The sequence below is a fragment of the Camelus dromedarius genome, chromosome 7 (genome assembly GCF_036321535.1).
Source record: "Camelus dromedarius isolate mCamDro1 chromosome 7, mCamDro1.pat, whole genome shotgun sequence".
Taxonomy (NCBI): domain Eukaryota; kingdom Metazoa; phylum Chordata; class Mammalia; order Artiodactyla; family Camelidae; genus Camelus; species Camelus dromedarius.
Genome location: NC_087442.1, coordinates 36643478 through 36663685, shown reverse-complemented (window position 1 = coordinate 36663685; position 20208 = coordinate 36643478). Strand labels below are relative to the sequence as shown.

Here is a 20208-nt window from a genome sequence, read left to right as displayed (position 1 = left end):
GCCATGTTGATGTTACTTCTGAAGTTGGTTGTCTTTGAGGATAAATGGATGGCTGGGGCGAAATGAGTATTCAGTAGTCTCTTCTCAGTGATCAGATTTCTGCTCTCTCTTTGCTTTGCCCTCTTTCTTTAGGTACAATTCTTTTCAGTTCTGAAGGCTAGAAGTTCAAGATCAAGGTGTTGGCAAGTTTGATTTTTTTCCTGAGGGCCTAAAGGAGAGGATCTGTTCTAGGCATCTCTCTGGCTTGCAGATGGTCGCCCTGTTGCTTCCTCTGCATATGCTTTTCACTCTGAGTACCTGAAATTCCACATATTCTTAAAGCTAGCGAACAAATGTTGGTATTTCACATCGTGGCATTAGTTTCAAGATACTAATTCTTTCAGCCATTGGAATCAGAGTGAACAAAAATGAATGAAATCATAGCCAGATAACAAGGCTTTCACAAGTGCCATAAAGGTTTGAATTCAAAGACCAAGACAATTAATTAAAGATAAAGTGTTGACTCCTTTGGGCACTTGCTGACACAGCCTCAATGGTTTCCTCCAGGCCTCTGACGACCCAAGCAGCTGTGTTCCTGGTCTATTCCTTCCCCTGGGCTAAAGCTGCTCAGGTTCCGAACCTAAGCTCTGCAAAAAATAGTAAAGAAAAATATTGTGAACATTCACTACTTTGCAAGTGATCTTTCTCTCTGTGCTTCAAATACATGAGCAGGTCCATTTACTGTGGTTTACAATCTTTTGGTGACACTTCCTGGGTGTGGGACTGGCAGTGCTGTAACCTGGGTCTGTGCCACTCTTCCTCACAGTTGTCTTCCTCATCAGAGGACCTCTGACACTCAGCACAGATCCTGGTCCTCAAAAGGTTCTGCATGAGTCTTTACTCAATAAACAGGGTAGTAAATTAAGACAGAATTTTCCCTATGCCACTTGAGAATATAAGCCGAATTAATTAGGGGAAAGGTAGAGTGTGGCAAATTGAATATTTCTCTCTCCTATAAATAAGAATGCTAAAAGACAAACATCATCTTTTCAATAATAACCACAATAAAAAACCAGAAGCACCACAATAAAAATATTGTTTTCGCAAAACAGAATTTTGCATGCATATATATCCATATACTTCATTTGAGAACCTCAGGGCTCTTTATTTCTGTTACAGCTAGACACAAAATGCTCAGATATATAAAACAAATGATAACAAACTGTAAACACTTTTACAAAGGTGAAAATATAAAGAAATGAAGACGATGGATTTATGTTTGCAAACAATTTTACTTTGAATCTGTCTGGTGTGAAAACCTACCAGTTTATCAAAATTTGTATGTGATACAACTGTACGTTAGAATTACAGTGAACAAAATGCATGAAATCCCAATCATCAATGCCCTACAGCAATTAACGATTATAATTAAAACTAATACGATCTTCAACTATTTTCCTAAGCACTGCTGTTATGATTTTCTATTTAAAATTTTCATTTTGGGGAACAAAACTGACCTTCATACTATTTCAAGAAAGAGAATAAACATTAATTAAATCTTCAACCTCAAATTTTAAAACTTAGAGCTCTTTAAGTATTTCTGCTAGGCTTCAACTATTTTTGGTACATTGCGAACTTTAGGAATACCTTGATCAATGTGACTTAAGGTCATTTTTTTTTTGTATGGATAGTGCTCATGCTTTTTGTCTTTATACCAAAGCAGTAAGGCAAGAAAACTTTTCCTTTTTTCATATCACATAGAGAATATCTATCCATTTGAAAATTCAGGGACTAGAAGCAGTGCAGATAATCCTACCCACAGGAAATTAAGGCTGCTGTGAGTTTCCTTTCTATTTAAACCATAACATAAGATGAGCAGTGTCACTGCCTATAAATGTTGTTTATAAGCATTTTGGGCTTAAGTCACAGGACATAAATATTGCCATTTCTGTTTGTATTTCAATACTAGCTAATAAGACACCGTTTTCACAATTACCTTTGATAAGTTTAAAGGTGAAGTCAGAAAACACTACACGAAGCTGAAGCTGGATGACTCTGCTACAAGGAAATAATGGTGAGGGAACAAGAATGGTTTTCCAGTGTCTGGCACTGTGCCCCTAGCTCTGCAGAGACATGCAGGCCACACGCCAGCCAGCATGGCACAGGTGTGGGCACCTTCCCTGCTGCAAAGGGCCTGACCTGCTATTGCCAAAGGCACAATGCACAGCTGTGCATGAACCATCAGGTGCCAGTTAGAGTATATCCTGTTTGTTGAAGTGTATCAGTCTTCTCTGAGGCAAGCCTTTCTAGGTATGTGAAAGAGAAAAATCACAGTCTAGTCTGTAAGAGTTTCCAAAATCATTCCCTAGTATGAACGTGAACTCGGCTTTGCAGTACGCATCCATCAGCGTTAGCACCATATTGAAGCCTGAATTGAGGTAAAGATAAACTCTCAGACTTTGGGTGGAAATTACAGCAGCAATTTTGAATGGGGTGTTAACATCGGTATTCTTTCTGATCATTAAAATAAGTTGTTTGAAAAACTACTTGATCCCAGGTATACATGCCCAAGTATATATTGAAACTGATAAATTATAAAGCTGGGTGTATAAGCTTTTAGCCAGAAATGTAGCAAAGCAGAATTCACATTTCTGAAGTTCAAAAAATGTTATTATTGGCTTGATGAAGATTTTGTAAAAACACTGTGAGCCAATATCACAAGGCTGGCTGATCAAATGGCAATGCCTGAGACTGTTTCTCAGAGCACAGTCAAGTTTCCTGTGCATGCCACCCAGTCAACACCAGTTCCTGCACGAATCATCCCCTGCTTGTTGTTTGTTAATAAGAAGGTAAGTAGGTTTTCTTTTCCCCAGTTATTTTAATTTATGTAGAAAAACTTCTCTGAAACTTGTACTTAACATTTGTATAAAGGAATAGGGAGGAAAGACCCAAAAACTTAGTTAAAACTTTGAAGGGGTACGAGTGAAAGGATAACTGGACTAAAGAAGGGAATTCTCTACTTAGTTCCTGTAAACTGATTAGGTGAAACAACGTATAAAATAAAAAACTAGGAAAAACTTTACAAATTGCTTTTCCCCTCCCTTTAACAGTACTTAACATATAAGAGAAATAATAAATCTTAAATATAGCTTTTGGGGGCATAACACAAACTAATTTTTCAAAGGAGAACAATTACCTTTATTTATTAAATAAAATAGAACCTTGGAGTTTGAGCAACAGTGGAATTCCATCTCTAGTCAGAGCTGGTCTTGGTGCTCAGGCAGGGGCACTGAGACCAGTGCTTACTGCTCAGGCAGAAGCTTATCACTCAGTTTGACCAATATTCCTCAATATTCGTCAAAAACACTCATCAGCAGTATTTTCATCTGACTCTGAGATTCAGATGAAGATATGAGTAACCTCCTCTGCAGCCAAAGAAACATTTTAGGGAAAGAGTATAAGGTTTGTTCGTAACCTCAGTATTCAGCTGAATACTGCAGATCATTCTTCAGAAAACCCATGTAAACAGTCATTCTTCTTTTATAAATCTGCTGGTGCTAACTGCACCTAACTGCTAATAGACATGGAGGTACAGCTTTGCTAAGTTTGCAAGAATGCTAGTTAATATATAAGATCTCTCAGTTCCCTGTCGGTCAGTTCATTCACTTCCATGATCTTCTCTAAGTGTTCCATGTATCGACCATGGTCCTGCAAAAAGTGAGGGACTCTCATATTTTCAGTAACTGCCAATCCTTTTAAGCGATCCACGTCTTCATAAGAGACCTGAAAAAAGGAAGGTGGGTTACTTTTTAAATGTAACTACCAGTTACGTTTTGAAGATCAATTTCTCCCTTTGGTTGTAATTGAAACCTCAGTATGTGGACTGGTTTTCAAATTACTCCAATACCTGGAAATCAGCAAAACTTACTCTGTCAAAGTACTTATCTGCCTGCTTATACCATGACCATATTTCAAAAATGAAAAGTCATTATTTCATTCAACACTCCATCTTGGACCTATACAGTTGGTCTAGCAAACAATGATATAAGCAAACAATATAAATGTTCATAAACAATATATATTGTATATACAAACAGTTTATGTAAACAACGTTCAGTTTACACATCTTAGTTTGCCGGGAAACAAGTAGACATGTTTTAAAAAACATAAGCACAGCAACTGAAAGAATGAAATAAAAAGCAGTAAGTCCATAATAACACTAAAAAAAAAAAAGGGAGTGAAAATGTAATAAAATTCAAAGATTTTTCTTTTGCTATGGGGGGAGAAGGGGGAGAAGGGGGAGAAGGGGGAGAAGGGGGAGAAGGGGGAGAAGGGGGAGAAGGGGGAGAAGGGGGAGAAGGGGGAGAAGGGGGAGAAGGGGGAGAAGGGGGAGAAGGGGGAGAAGGGGGAGAAGGGGGAGAAGGGGGAGAAGGGGGAGAAGGGGGAGAAGGGGGAGAAGGGGGAGAAGGGGGAGAAGGGGGAGAAGGGGGAGAAGGGGGAGAAGGGGGAGAAGGGGGAGAAGGGGGAGAAGGGGGAGAAGGGGGAGAAGGGGGAGAAGGGGGAGAAGGGGGAGAAGGGGGAGAAGGGGGAGAAGGGGGAGAAGGGGGAGAAGGGGGAGAAGGGGGAGAAGGGGGAGAAGGGGGAGAAGGGGGAGAAGGGGGAGAAGGGGGAGAAGGGGGAGAAGGGGGAGAAGGGGGAGAAGGGGGAGAAGGGGGAGAAGGGGGAGAAGGGGGAGAAGGGGGAGAAGGGGGAGAAGGGGGAGAAGGGGGAGAAGGGGGAGAAGGGGGAGAAGGGGGAGAAGGGGGAGAAGGGGGAGAAGGGGGAGAAGGGGGAGAAGGGGGAGAAGGGGGAGAAGGGGGAGAAGGGGGAGAAGGGGGAGAAGGGGGAGAAGGGGGAGAAGGGGGAGAAGGGGGAGAAGGGGGAGAAGGGGGAGAAGGGGGAGAAGGGGGAGAAGGGGGAGAAGGGGGAGAAGGGGGAGAAGGGGGAGAAGGGGGAGAAGGGGGAGAAGGGGGAGAAGGGGGAGAAGGGGGAGAAGGGGGAGAAGGGGGAGAAGGGGGAGAAGGGGGAGAAGGGGGAGAAGGGGGAGAAGGGGGAGAAGGGGGAGAAGGGGGAGAAGGGGGAGAAGGGGGAGAAGGGGGAGAAGGGGGAGAAGGGGGAGAAGGGGGAGAAGGGGGAGAAGGGGGAGAAGGGGGAGAAGGGGGAGAAGGGGGAGAAGGGGGAGAAGGGGGAGAAGGGGGAGAAGGGGGAGAAGGGGGAGAAGGGGGAGAAGGGGGAGAAGGGGGAGAAGGGGGAGAAGGGGGAGAAGGGGGAGAAGGGGGAGAAGGGGGAGAAGGGGGAGAAGGGGGAGAAGGGGGAGAAGGGGGAGAAGGGGGAGAAGGGGGAGAAGGGGGAGAAGGGGGAGAAGGGGGAGAAGGGGGAGAAGGGGGAGAAGGGGGAGAAGGGGGAGAAGGGGGAGAAGGGGGAGAAGGGGGAGAAGGGGGAGAAGGGGGAGAAGGGGGAGAAGGGGGAGAAGGGGGAGAAGGGGGAGAAGGGGGAGAAGGGGGAGAAGGGGGAGAAGGGGGAGAAGGGGGAGAAGGGGGAGAAGGGGGAGAAGGGGGAGAAGGGGGAGAAGGGGGAGAAGGGGGAGAAGGGGGAGAAGGGGGAGAAGGGGGAGAAGGGGGAGAAGGGGGAGAAGGGGGAGAAGGGGGAGAAGGGGGAGAAGGGGGAGAAGGGGGAGAAGGGGGAGAAGGGGGAGAAGGGGGAGAAGGGGGAGAAGGGGGAGAAGGGGGAGAAGGGGGAGAAGGGGGAGAAGGGGGAGAAGGGGGAGAAGGGGGAGAAGGGGGAGAAGGGGGAGAAGGGGGAGAAGGGGGAGAAGGGGGAGAAGGGGGAGAAGGGGGAGAAGGGGGAGAAGGGGGAGAAGGGGGAGAAGGGGGAGAAGGGGGAGAAGGGGGAGAAGGGGGAGAAGGGGGAGAAGGGGGAGAAGGGGGAGAAGGGGGAGAAGGGGGAGAAGGGGGAGAAGGGGGAGAAGGGGGAGAAGGGGGAGAAGGGGGAGAAGGGGGAGAAGGGGGAGAAGGGGGAGAAGGGGGAGAAGGGGGAGAAGGGGGAGAAGGGGGAGAAGGGGGAGAAGGGGGAGAAGGGGGAGAAGGGGGAGAAGGGGGAGAAGGGGGAGAAGGGGGAGAAGGGGGAGAAGGGGGAGAAGGGGGAGAAGGGGGAGAAGGGGGAGAAGGGGGAGAAGGGGGAGAAGGGGGAGAAGGGGGAGAAGGGGGAGAAGGGGGAGAAGGGGGAGAAGGGGGAGAAGGGGGAGAAGGGGGAGAAGGGGGAGAAGGGGGAGAAGGGGGAGAAGGGGGAGAAGGGGGAGAAGGGGGAGAAGGGGGAGAAGGGGGAGAAGGGGGAGAAGGGGGAGAAGGGGGAGAAGGGGGAGAAGGGGGAGAAGGGGGAGAAGGGGGAGAAGGGGGAGAAGGGGGAGAAGGGGGAGAAGGGGGAGAAGGGGGAGAAGGGGGAGAAGGGGGAGAAGGGGGAGAAGGGGGAGAAGGGGGAGAAGGGGGAGAAGGGGGAGAAGGGGGAGAAGGGGGAGAAGGGGGAGAAGGGGGAGAAGGGGGAGAAGGGGGAGAAGGGGGAGAAGGGGGAGAAGGGGGAGAAGGGGGAGAAGGGGGAGAAGGGGGAGAAGGGGGAGAAGGGGGAGAAGGGGGAGAAGGGGGAGAAGGGGGAGAAGGGGGAGAAGGGGGAGAAGGGGGAGAAGGGGGAGAAGGGGGAGAAGGGGGAGAAGGGGGAGAAGGGGGAGAAGGGGGAGAAGGGGGAGAAGGGGGAGAAGGGGGAGAAGGGGGAGAAGGGGGAGAAGGGGGAGAAGGGGGAGCGTATGGGGTCGTAGGGGAGTCAGGGCTTGGGGCTGCTCAGGGGGAGTCACGGGGCGCGCTGGGGTGTGCGCCTTTTCTCCGGGTAGCCTGTGTCTCCTTGTGGGGAGAAGGGGGAGAAGGGGGAGAAGGGGGAGAAGGGGGAGAAGGGGGAGAAGGGGGAGAAGGGGGAGAAGGGGGAGAAGGGGGAGAAGGGGGAGAAGGGGGAGAAGGGGGAGAAGGGGGAGAAGGGGGAGAAGGGGGAGAAGGGGGAGAAGGGGGAGAAGGGGGAGAAGGGGGAGAAGGGGGAGAAGGGGGAGAAGGGGGAGAAGGGGGAGAAGGGGGAGAAGGGGGAGAAGGGGGAGAAGGGGGAGAAGGGGGAGAAGGGGGAGAAGGGGGAGAAGGGGGAGAAGGGGGAGAAGGGGGAGAAGGGGGAGAAGGGGGAGAAGGGGGAGAAGGGGGAGAAGGGGGAGAAGGGGGAGAAGGGGGAGAAGGGGCCTACTGCAAGCATGTTTCTCATGAAATACAGTATTTATTGCGCAGTGTTCTGATGACTGCATGAGATGCCCTCCTGCCATTACGCCCTCTGTTCTCCTGTTGTCAAATATGATATTCACTGGGAAATGTTGTGATTAACGTTCATTAAAGTTTGTATGCTGTTTGCCCCCAAAAATAAAACACTTAAAAATATATGTATATAAAAATAAATAATATATTCCCAAATTTTCTATTGCCTTCTTTATTATCTCTTAGGATCCACAAGGAAATACTATAATTTAGTTCTGTGAAACAACCGGTTTTCTGCCCCTGTTATCACATAAAGGAAAATTACCCCAACAACAAAGTAAAAACAGTTTCCCGACTTGAGTCTTCTCGAATCATGAAATCAGCTGAAAGCTTGGCCTGGGGCCTCGTGTCATTAGTTTCACTCACCTTCCCCAGGGCAGTCAGCAGATGAAAGTCAATGGTCTCTCTATAGCGGAGGATTTGCAGGATACCATCCAAGTATACTTGGTCTTTACTGAAACACCCTGGAGGAACCAGAATACGGTAATTGCAGCCTATGAAGTCATCCCTTTAAAAAGTCCTTCTCCCTGGATCTACATTCCTAGTAATTAAAATAGCACTTTTCCTAAAGAAATGCTAGTAATTCAAAACACACAACTCTTACAGTGGTCCTGCACTGGGAAGACAAGACCCCAGAACATCTGGCTTTGAAAGTGAGTGGGACTTGCTCTGGGGAGACCCAGAGGACCGTGGAAAATAGAGACTCCATTCTTAAAGGGTGCACAAAAAAATCTCACATGTTCTGGGACCCAGAGCAGAAGTAGTCATCTGACAGGAGCTTGGGTCAGACCTCCCTGATGATCTTGGAGAGTCTCCTGAAGAGGCAGGAGGCAGATGGAGCTGACCCTGGAATATAGACATGTGGTGCCTGCACAAGGCACCATGTTCAGACTGGGGCTGCCAAGCACCATTCTGGAATCCTCCCTCTAGCTTATCTTCCTTGAGACCCAGCTCCAACTGACCAGCCTGTTGGCACCAGTACTGGGTTACGTCAGACGAGGCAACTAGCTGCATACAGCCCAATTCACAGCAGACAACCTCAGCGTGCTGAGCCAGGACACAACCCAGCCACCAGCAGCTGGTACCAGCTCTCGGACTCCCTGGTCCCCAGCCCTGACCACCAGCTAGGCCAACACCAGCTCTGAGACACCCTGGGATCCTAAGCCGGTACCCCAGGAGAATGTCAGATGGTGCAGTCACCTTGGAAATAGTGGCGGTTCCTCAAAACGTTGAACAGAGTTACCATATAACCTAAAAACTCCACCCCTAAGTATATACCCAAGAGACTTACAAACATATACTTGTGCACAAATGCTCCCAGCAGCCTTATTCATAATAGCCAAAAAGTGTAAACAACCCAAATGCCCATTAACTGGTGAGTGGATACATAAAAGGTGTCATATCCATGCACTAGAATATTATTCACCAGTAAAAAGGACTGAAATACTGAAACATGCTATAATATGAATGAACTTAAAACATTATGCTGAGCGAAAGAAGCCAGCCACAAAGCATCACCTATTACATGATTCCATTTATATGCAATGTCCCAACCAGGCAAAACTAGTAAAAGTAGACGGACGGTTACTTACCACTGGGGGCAATGGGGAGAGAGAACAGGGACTGACTGCTAATGAGTATAAGTTTCTTTTTGGGATGATGAAATTTTCTGAAATTAGAGGTGATGGCTGCACAACACAATGGATTCTAAAAACCACTAAACTGTACATTTTAAATGAGTAAATTTATGTCATGTGAATGATGTATCTCAAAGCTGTTTTTAAAGTCAGAGCGAGAAAGCAAAATTGACAAAATGTTAACAATTGTGAATCCAGAGGAAAAGTATATAAATGTTCATTCCATCATTACTTTCTCTAATTCTGTAGGTTTGAAATTTTTCAAAATGAGATGGGAAAAACAATGCCAACAAAATACGGCTTGGGAAAACTAGCATTGACCTCAAGTAACAAAGGTTTAATTTTTCACTGGTGAGTGAATTCTCTAATGGGCAGATTAGGATGTAACCAAAGTCAAAGATAATTACCCAATAAATCAGAAAACTTGTTAAGTCAAGAGACACCTACCTGGCTGGGAAGTATCAGTCCATCCCCTCTTGGCTCGAACACAATAATCCCATCTTGTGTTGGGGTCCTTGACAAACTTCCCAATATCTCTGAAGAGTTCACAAAAAGACATTTGGCTGGCCTGATAAACAGTGTAGTAGAGGAGGGCAGCCCTCCACAAGAAGGGGTCTTTCCTAAACAGGACACTGTGAATACTTGCCAGTCCTTCCTCTGTGGGATTGTTTGGCTTTAGCTCATGTTTTTTACGGCCAGTCCAACTGTTCCATGGCTGCTGAAGGTTGTTAATACCTCGAAAATAATGTGTGCCTATGGAAAAGAAAAGGCACATGAAAAACAAGAAATGCCATTCTTATTTTAACTCTAATCCCAAAAAACAGTCTCCGACAGTTCTAAAACCAACTTGATGTCTACCTACAAAACAAAACAAAATAGGAAATAAACTGACCCTAATGCCCTTTGGTCTGAAGAATTACATGTCTCATTAGAAGAGGTTTAACTTTTATAACAATTTTTTACAGTGAGGAACTATAGATTTGGTATTTGAAAAGAATCTCAAAGATCACTTAATTCACTTCCCTCAGTTAAAGGTGGGGAAGCTGAAATCCACAGGAGTTAAATGACTCTCTAAGCTTAATACAGCTACACAGTATCCTAAAAACTCTAATTTGAATGAGACATCAGTAACTTAGGTTTAGTTCAAGTGAATCCTAACAATTTAATTACTTTTTGCCAAATACTAATAAGAAAAAAACCCATTATAAAAGAACACGTCCTTGAAATGTTTCTGCTATTACAAATGAGCAAGTGGAGAAGGGTTGCCCATACCTATTTCATGCCTCAGCATTCCCTCCAGCCAATGCTCACGTGCAGTGGAAACATTGATGGTCAGCGTTGGACATCCATTGACTACTGTCATGGAAGCTCGGGAAAGCAGGTCCTCAGTGAGATGAACTACAATCTAAGGAGCAAGAGGAAAAATACATGTATACACAAAATGTAGAGGGCGGTGGGGGGGGAGCTTTCACAGAAAACAAAGGACCTATAAATTAATACCTTTTTTGTTTGTTTATACCACCTTGAATCTCCCAGAAACCAAGAAGATGAAATGCAGGGCCAGTCACTTTAGACCTTTCCAATTTTGACCCTTTGGGAACACAAGAACCTTTACTGGATTGAAAGAGAAGTAGACGGCTGTGCTGAAGGAGACACAGAGAACTGAAGTCATGCCTCTGCTGTGCTCTCAAATACAGACCCCTGGCCAGAATGATGTGAAGGAAGGTGCAGGAGCCAGAGTCCTGTTCACTGCTGGGTCAAGGCTTATTTTGAGACTGAACCCTAGGAACTGGCCACTAATAAGAGAAGCCACTGTAGAAAATCTCTTCAGTAATAATATTCAGAAACCAATTCACATAATCCCACAAGCTGTACAAAAATGTAGCAAGAAAAGAAAAACAGACCAAAACGACTCAACATGACAATTCAGTGCAATAGAAACTTAGACTTATACTTAGTAAGAAATCTGGGTGACTAGTTTAATGAGTAAAATAGCGTTGAGAAAACAAAACCTGCAGGAAAAAAACACATGTGGCACTGACTTGGCACTGACTGAGAGTTAAAATGCCCAGTCAACTTGTCGTGTTCACTCATGATTCATACCTCACCCATGCAGCCTTCTTTCATCATGTACTTCCTAACATGACTCCAGATTCGAGTTTTAGATAGCAGGCTACCACCAGTGGCCTGTTCAAATCTTTCATAACTTCCATACTTTTGTAACGTCAGTTCCATAATATTGATGGACTGTGAAAGAAACAGAGATAATGAAAGTAAACAGCCTCCTATTACTCTGAGATAAGTAATGAGCTACTTATATTCTTATTTATCATGATCTATTCTGTGTTAATTGATTTCCAAATTAAACTGCAGCTAAGGTACCACATTTTTCTAATCCTAAACAACTTTCACTGGTTTCACAAATTTTTACACACACCTTTATATGTACTTGTTTCTCCTTAACACACTGAAGGATACAGCAGCTCACGCGCTGCATACTGTCAACAGCTGATGGGCTGAGAAGCTAAGACAAGGGGGCTCCTCAGCTTCTCTAAGACCATTTGGTGATTGTGCAGGAGAACCCAGAAGGTATGTCCCCAGACTAATCACTAGAATATAATTACCATTTGGATAAAGAAAAAAAAAAAGGCTGATTCTTCTGTGATGATCCTATAAAACCTGAAGTTTTCCTGGGCTACTCTGGCAGGAAACACAGTTTCAACATTACTAAAAACTTTCACCTTTCATTCAGGGTAGGTACTATCTACTTTGCATTCTTCATAAATTTTCACACCAAAAGAACATGAAAGTTGAGATCTTTTTCTCTAAGCACAAATCTACAGAAAAGAAGATGAAGAAAACTGGTACCAAATCACAGATCATCAGTATCTATGGGAAAGCCACAAAAAAGGAAAACTTAGGGAGAATGCTCTTCAAAGGTTGTTTCGGAAAGAAGCTAGAAAATTCAAATATATCTTATATGAATGGTGACAGAAGCTAGAAAATTCAGATACATGTTATATTAAATCTACAGTTTCCAGCTGTTGTCAGGCTAATACAAGGATTAAAAGTACAAGCTCTGAAGTCAGGCTACCTGAGTGAATGTCCTGGCTCTGCCACCTTCTGATTGTGTGGCCCTGGGCAAGTCACTAAGCTTGTTACTAAGCCTCCTCATTAGTAAATGACGATAACAACATAATGTCTACTTCACGGTTTTGTTCAGAAAATTCAGTCAACCTCTGTAAAGCACAGTGTCAGACATAAGTAGTCAGTATGTGTCAACCAGTACGTCATCACCATCATCATCATCAGTGTGTTATCATTCTTTGTAAGTACCACCACTGTAGCTGACATGCCCAACGCAAAAACTACAGCAACGCTCACACGTAAGTTATAAGTAAACATATATCCCCACTGGAAAAGTATGTACTACTGATAAACTGGCATATACCATAAAGTTATCATAACAAGAAATGGCTTCAACAGGCTTGCCTGGCTTCATTTCCTAAAGCTGTTATTGAAAGCTTTGCTATTCAAAGTGGTCCAAAGGCCAGCAGCATTGGCACTGCTTTGGAAGCTGGTTTCAAATGCGGGATTTTGCCTGCCTCCACTCTCCACGCGTACAGAATCAGAATCAGCATTTTAACAAGATCCTCAGCTGATTTCTTTGCACAGTAGAAAATGAGAGGGATCTCAGAGAATGGGAACACAGGACAAATACCCCAAGGGCTAATGTATTTATACAACTAGGCTAATTAAAAGAACAAATTAGCACATAATTAAAAATCCATTTTAGCAGATTAGCAAAGGTATTTGCATATACTAGTCTGATGGTCACTAGTCATCTATATGTCAGAGTAAGAAGAATGTGAGAAATTTTGCCTTAATTCCAGAAGAGAGAAGTGGTACCTTTTATATTGGACCTATATTTAGATCTAAAAAAAGTTAAAGAAATTTCTTATTATAACTTGTGCTTATAGGTTTTTAAAAGTATGAGCTTAATTTCAGATAAAATTAGCTTTTCTAGCATATGCTTACTCAGTAGGAAAATGTGGTTATTTGGTTACTATTTAATTATAGCAGATATAAAACAGTCTATAAAAGTAAGGAAAACTTATATACAGGTGTTCCTTGTTATCAATAAATGGTACTTAGTAGAAAGCTAATAAGCACTCATATTCATAATAGGGAACAAAGATTTGATTGGAAATTTATTCCGAAAAAGGTACCCTATGAGTATGAGATTTAAAAAAATCTTACTTTGGCAGTTTAACAATTTCGAGGCAATCTTTATGCCTATGAACTAATTCTTAGATACATGAAAGAATGGATAAAAATAATGTTTTTTTTTGGGGGGGTGTAATTTTTCCATCACTATGATATACAATAGCATATCATTTCCTTCAATGGCTTACATGGCGCCATCTTGGTAGCAACCCTACGTGGGAGCTACATGGATGCTCCCAAATATATTGTGTTCAATTATATTATATTATATCATGTTCAAAACTGAAGTGCCTATCCTATTGGCATCTCTTGATTTTTCTTTATTAATTTTTCAACTCAAACATAGATTTGTCAGCGACTACACAGATCTCCAGTATCCTTCACTGATTTCCCAATCCATCTGCATTATAGTAGACCTCAGCATAGACATAGACAGTGGTAGGATAGGTAAATAAATTCAAGGTTTAAGAGACCAGTCATGAATGTGGAATGGTTACTTCATCAGTAAATATTTTTATGTTACAATTTCTACTTCCTTATGCAACCTCTTGCAAGCCACAAAAATATTACAAGTATGCCCTCAATTTTAGAAAAAGGAAAAGGCAATAAGCAATTTAGGACACAAGGAAGTCTAGAAGGATACACCCAAAAGCTATGTGATATGATGTTCCTGTTTGGGAAGGGGTGATGTCTTGCACTGATGTTTAATTATTTCTACTTTATAGAAGTTTTAAAGTTCTTTACAATATGTAAACGAAAAAGTCATTTTTCCCAGCTTTATTGAGGTATTATTGACAAATTAAAAATTGTATATACTTAGGTTGTATGACATGATATATTTTTTTAAGGTGTACAATATGATGACTTAATATATGTATATATACATTGTGGAATGGTTACTACAATCAAGTTAATTTACAAACCTATCACCTCACAGAGTTACCATTTTTTAAATGTGGGAACATGTAAGATCTTAGTAAATTTCAAATATACAATACAGTATTATCTACAATCAGCATGCTGTACATTAGATACTCTGAACTTACTCAGTTTATAACTGCAAGTTTTTACCCTTTGACCCACATCTCCCCACAAAAGTTTATTTTTTTAAAGGAATAAAAGAGAGTTCACTGTTTCCCCCTAGAGTTCAGAGAATCAATATCCATACAACTTTGAGGATCAAGCTTTCACATACCTCCACATGGTTAATACTTATTTTATTTTACTTTAATAGACTTTATTTTTTAGAGCAGTTTCAGGTTTATAGCAGAACTGAGCAGAAAATACACAGTTCCCACAAAGCCCTCCCCATGCACACATATATACTCCCCTACCTTCAACATCCCTCATCAGTGTGGTATATTTGGTACAACTGATGAACCAACGTGAGCACATTATTGTCGACCAAAGTCCATAGTTTACATTAGGGTTCACTCTTGATGTTGCACATTCTATGGGTTTTGACAAGTGCATCAATGACGTGTAGCTACCACTATAGTATCATACAGAATCATTTCACTGTCCTAAAAATCCCTTGTGCTCCATCTACTCATTCCTCCCTCCCTCCCTCTCCCCAAACCCCTGCAAACTACGATGTTTTTATTGTTTCTGTAGCTGTGCCTTTTCCAGAATGTCATTTGGTTGGAATCTTACAGTTTGTAGCCTTTCCAGACTAGCTTCTTTTATTTAGTAGTATGTCTTTTAAGTTTCTTCTATGTCTTTCATGGCTTCACAGATCGTTTTTTTTTTTTTACTGCACATATATTTTTTAATTTACATATATGTACTGTTCATTGTTTCTAAGAACATTTAGACCTTTAGCTTTTGAAACTTACATAGTTATCAAAAGAATAAAGCCAACCACAAAATAAGAATTAACTCAAAAAGATACATACACCCTGCTATTAACAGCAACATTATAATTGCCAAGATATGGAAGCATCCAAAGTGCACATCAACAGATGAACAGATAATGGAGATGCAGTGTATACACACACACACATATGTGTATATATATGTATATATATAATAGAATACAACTCACTCATAAAAAAGAAGGATATTTTGCCATTTGCAGCCCTTCACTCACTTTTTCACTTCAAAAACCAGAATTTTGTAACTGGCAGAGACATTTCCATTACATCAAAAACAACAAAATAGCTAGAAATAAACTTAACTAAGGTTGTTACTTATACTCTGAAAACCAAAATGACACAAAGAAATGGAAAGATTTCTTGTGCTCTTGGATTGGAAGAATCAACACTATCAAAATGGCCACACTACCCAAAGCAATCCACAGATCCAAAGTAACCCCAATCAAAATACTCACGACATTCCTCACAGAACTAGAACAAACAATTCCAAAATGTATAAGGAACCACAAAAGACCCCAAAAAGCCAAAGCAATCTTCTATAGGTCTCTTTTTTTTTTTTTCTCTTTCTTCTTTTTTTTCTCTTCTCTCATGGTTTGATGACTAAAGAAGGTCCTTTAACATTTGTTGTAAAGTTGGTTTGGTGGTACTGAAATCTTTTAGCTTTTGTTTATCTGTGAAGCTTTTGGTTTCTCCATCAATTCTGAACGAGAGCCTTGCTGGATACAGTATTCTTGGTTGTAAGTTTCCCCCTTTATCTGAGAAACAGTTTAAAAGTAATGATGGCCAAGATGTTCCGAGAACTCAAGAGGAGTATAGATGCACAGAGTGAAATTTTTAGCAAAGGGCTGGAAAATATAAAGAATACCCAAACAGAATTGAAGAATAAAATCACTGTAATGAACAATACACTAGAAGGAACCAAGAACAGACTAAATGAGGCAGAAGAACAGAGCAGAAGACAGATTAGTGGAAATCACTACTTCAGAATAGAAAAAAGAAAAAATAATAAAAAGGAACGAGGATAGTTTAAGAGAACTCTGGGACAACATGAAGTGCTCTAATATTCGCATTATAGGAGTCCCAGAAAGAGAAGAGAGAGAGAGAAAGGACCTGAGAAATTTTTTGGAGAGATAATAACCAAAAACTTCCCCAATCTTGGAAAGGATTCCCAAGTCCTGGAAGCACAGAGAATACCACAAAGAATCAACCCAAAGAGGAACACACCAAGGCACATAGTCGTCAAATTGACAACAATTGAAGATAAAGAGAAAATATTAAAATTAGCAAGAGAAAAGCAACAAATAACATACAAGGGAACTCCCATAAGGTTATTAGCTGATTTTTCAGCAGAAACTCTACAGGCCAGAAGGGAGTGGCATGATACATGTTTAATACTTTTAAGGGGCAACAAATTTCATGTCAAATATCTCTTCTCCATTAATATCACCATTTAAGTTAATCAGAAAACGACATCTCCTAATAGTACTTGGTAGGTGATTCAAACAAGAAGGAGCTCAATTATTTTTCCCCAACCATCACTTTCAATATGCCATCCAGAATATCCCTTTCCTGTCCTCAAATATAACTCAACCAGTTTCTTTAGCTTCCAATAACTTTCAAGTATTAAAAGGAAAAAAAAATCTACTTCAAATCAATTTAATCCAATTTAAAACATAAATCACATATCCAAATAAAGCTCTTTCCCCTCCCCTAGGTGGGGCCTGGCCTAAGGCCTAAAGAACCTTGACTGAGAGAGGAAGGCATAATCGGTGATTTGATTCTTTGTCATCTCTCTCCCATTCTTAGGGCCTCTCTTTCCCTTCAGTATATTTATTGATGGCTGAGAGGAAGGAACAAACAATCCTTATATAACTGGGCCAGCTGTGGTCCTCCCCTGACTCTAGTGCAGGGCAGGCCTATCATAGAAGATGCCTCCACTGCACAGCTTAGCGACTAGCCTCCTTCCAATCAAATCTGGGCAAGAAGTCCCCTCAAGAGGACTACTAACAAAACATTTCTATGAATTTAAAAACACAACAGCAACAACTTAAAGATTTAACTTAATCTACTTACTATACACCCATTACATAAAATGTATATAGTCAGTGAAAATAATGCTGACAAAAAAGAAATGCTGACAGCTTTCAATGACATGAGAAAATACAGACATGTAGACAAAGTAGGCTAACTCAATCGTGAACATTTGGCATGGGACAAGGAAAACATACTAAATGTTAACAGTGATTACCTGGGGGTGGTGGAATTAGAATTATTCTCTGCTTCATACTTTTCACAAGTTTCTGCATAAAACATATCTCTTCTATAACTGGGAAATATAATGTTTAAGTGCCCTCTACTTTCTTTTCTAGTTACCTTCTCCCATTTGCCAGTCAGTCATTGATATCCCTTCCCCAGAGAATTTAAAAAGGAAACATGAGAATTTCTTAAAAATTCAAATGTTTTCTATGGTAGATTTTTGGGCAGAGCAGATTGCTGCTGGACAGAGTGGGTATGGCTTACATTCTTGAGGTCTACTCATGGAGCAAGCAGCCACTTCCCTCATCCATGTGGAACTCTAGTCCTGATTTATCCATTGACATCAAATAGATTATCTGCTTCCTTCCAACTCTAAGGGTAGTAATATAAACAGCAAGCAAATTGACATAACATAGTTTCACTAATCAGTTTTAAAACTCCTGGAACCAGAACATCTTAGACACACCTATCCTTATTGTCCAGGTCTTGGTTCCCTAGTCTCCATGAATCGGACTTTGCACTTTTCCATCTTGTTACTTGGCCACCTCCTCCACAACTATGTTAGAAAATAGTATAATAAGATCGACTTTTGAGTTCCCTAAGAACAGTTACCAGGTAGGACAATAGTTCTTGCTAAAAATGGGTTGAAACAATCCGAACATATTTTTGCCTTTTTAAAAATAGTAAACCAAAAATTACATGTTTTGCTAAATTATGATTCAATATATTATCTCTCCTCACAAATCAACCATTTCCAAATCCTTCCTCTTTGTAAGAGGATGACACTTTAAAGCTCTGCATATCTTACAGGCATCAAAATTAATTGATTTTCAGAGAATTCAAACCTAAAGCGAAGAGGAAATAAATGCAAAATGAGCAATAGTTCAGCATGAAGGAAATGGTCTTAGCTCTCTCCAGATCTGGATGTCATTTAAAATGCTACACAAAACAGAACATCAATGTTCTTCATAATGTTACAGACCTGCCATTTCATGATTTTGAAGCACTCTTATTCTCCTCTATTAAAACAAGAAGAGTAATCATATCCTTTTCAACAAATGGCTCTGGGACAATTGGGTACAAATAAAAATAAAACTGGATCCCTATCTCATATCATATACAAAAATTAACTCCAAAGGGATCAAAGACCTAAATGTAACAGCTAAAGCTATAAAATTCTTAGAAGAAAGCATAGGCAAAAATTTTCATGACCTTGGATTAGGCAGTGCTTTCTTAGATATGATCAAGAGTACAAAATAATAAAATAGGTAAGCTGGACTTCACCCAGATTAAAAACTTTTGTGCTTCAAAGGAGGCCATCAAGAAAGTTGAAAAGACAACCCACAGAATGGGAGAAAATGTTCACAAATTTCATATCTGAAAAGCAATTTATATCTAGAATCTATATAGAACCTCTACAACTTAACAATAAAAACACAAATAATCCAGTTTTAAAGTGGGCAAAAGATCTAACAGTTCTCAAAGAATATATACAAATGGCCAATAAACATATGAAAAGATGCTCAATATCACTAGCCATCAGAGAAATGCAAATTAAAACCACGAGATTCCACTTCATACCCACCACTAGGAAGACTATAAAAACAAGAGTTGACCGAAAAAAAAAGAGTTGACAAAGATGTGGAGAAACTAGAACTCATATACTGCTGGTAGGAATGTGAAGTGATGCAGTCACTTTGGAAAACAGTCTTCCTCAAAAGGTTAAACATAGAGTTCCCATATGACCCACTACTGTATGATTTACTGCCGTATGACTAACTACCATATGCTCCACTACTAGGTATATACCCAAGATAACTGAAAACATGTGTCCACACAAAAACTTGTATACAAATGTTCCTATCAGCATTGTTCATTATAGCTAAAAGGTGGAACCATCCCAAATATCTATCAATTGACGAGTGGATGAATAAAAAGTAATATATACATACATGGAATACTATTCAACAATAAAAAGTACTGATACATGCTACAATATGGATTAATCTTGAAAACATACTAAATAAAATAAACTGGTCACAATGGACCACATATTACATGACTCCATTTATAGGAGATGTCCAGAATAGGCAACTCCATAGAGAGAGAAAGTAGACTGATGGTTGTCTAGGGTCGGGGTGGAGAGGTTGGTGGGAAATGGTGAGTCACTTCTAATGGGCACAGGGTTTCCTTTCGGGGGTGATGAAATGTTCTCAAATTTGATAGTGGTAGTGACTGCAGAATATTTCTAAATATATTGAAAATCATTTAACTGTACACTTTGGATGGGTGAACTATACTGCATGTGAGTAAAATCTCAATAAAGCTGTTACTTAAAAAGGGAACAGTAATCAAATGTACAATGTAACATTTAAACCACTAACTCAGAAAATGAAAAATCTCTATATAAAACTTACAGCATTGTCTTGATGATATAACAAACTTTCTAAAGAATCTTAACATTCTGTAAATGATCTACTTTGGGTTTACTTACTGATTCTGTTGGCCATTTAGCAGTTTGGAAATCTGACCCATCAATCACGAGCCACTTCAGCAGTAATGTGCTAAAAACCTATTTCCTTCTCAACTGCAGTTTTCACTCAGTGAAAAACTATACACAATAGGTACACTAATACGATATGAGTCTGGGTGATACTGGAAAGACTAGAAGTCAAAAGATCTGGTTTTATGTTAGTGCCCTACCTTCTACTGACCGTGTGCTCTTAGGTATGTCATTTTACCTTTTTCAGGTTTAGTTTCTGCAACGGCAAAATGGAGATGAAAATCTTTGCCCTACTTACCTCACAGGGTTGGTGTGAGAATGAAATTAGAGGCAAAGAGTAAAAGAGAGGAGGGAAG

The 20208-nt window shown here is 41.6% G+C and overlaps 1 protein-coding gene across 3 annotated transcripts in view; it reads right to left on the bottom strand.

Annotated features, from left to right (window-relative positions):
- Positions 1-1142: 1142 nt before the first annotated feature.
- Positions 1143-20208, bottom strand: part of MATCAP2 (microtubule associated tyrosine carboxypeptidase 2) — a 53045-nt gene continuing 33979 nt past the window's right edge. For 2 of the 3 annotated variants that reach the window (XM_031455183.2, XM_031455182.2), the window contains 4 exons: positions 10265-10397; positions 9440-9745; positions 7722-7819; positions 1143-3762 (listed from right to left, as the gene is read on the bottom strand). In XM_031455183.2, the coding sequence (XP_031311043.1) occupies positions 3601-3762; positions 7722-7819; positions 9440-9745; positions 10265-10397 (699 nt within the window). In that variant the 3' untranslated portion in view covers positions 1143-3600. Of the gene's footprint in view, positions 3763-7721; positions 7820-9439; positions 9746-10264; positions 10398-11095; positions 11240-20208 lie in introns of all 3 variants that reach the window. The other variant, XM_010988085.3, reaches the window with a different exon arrangement.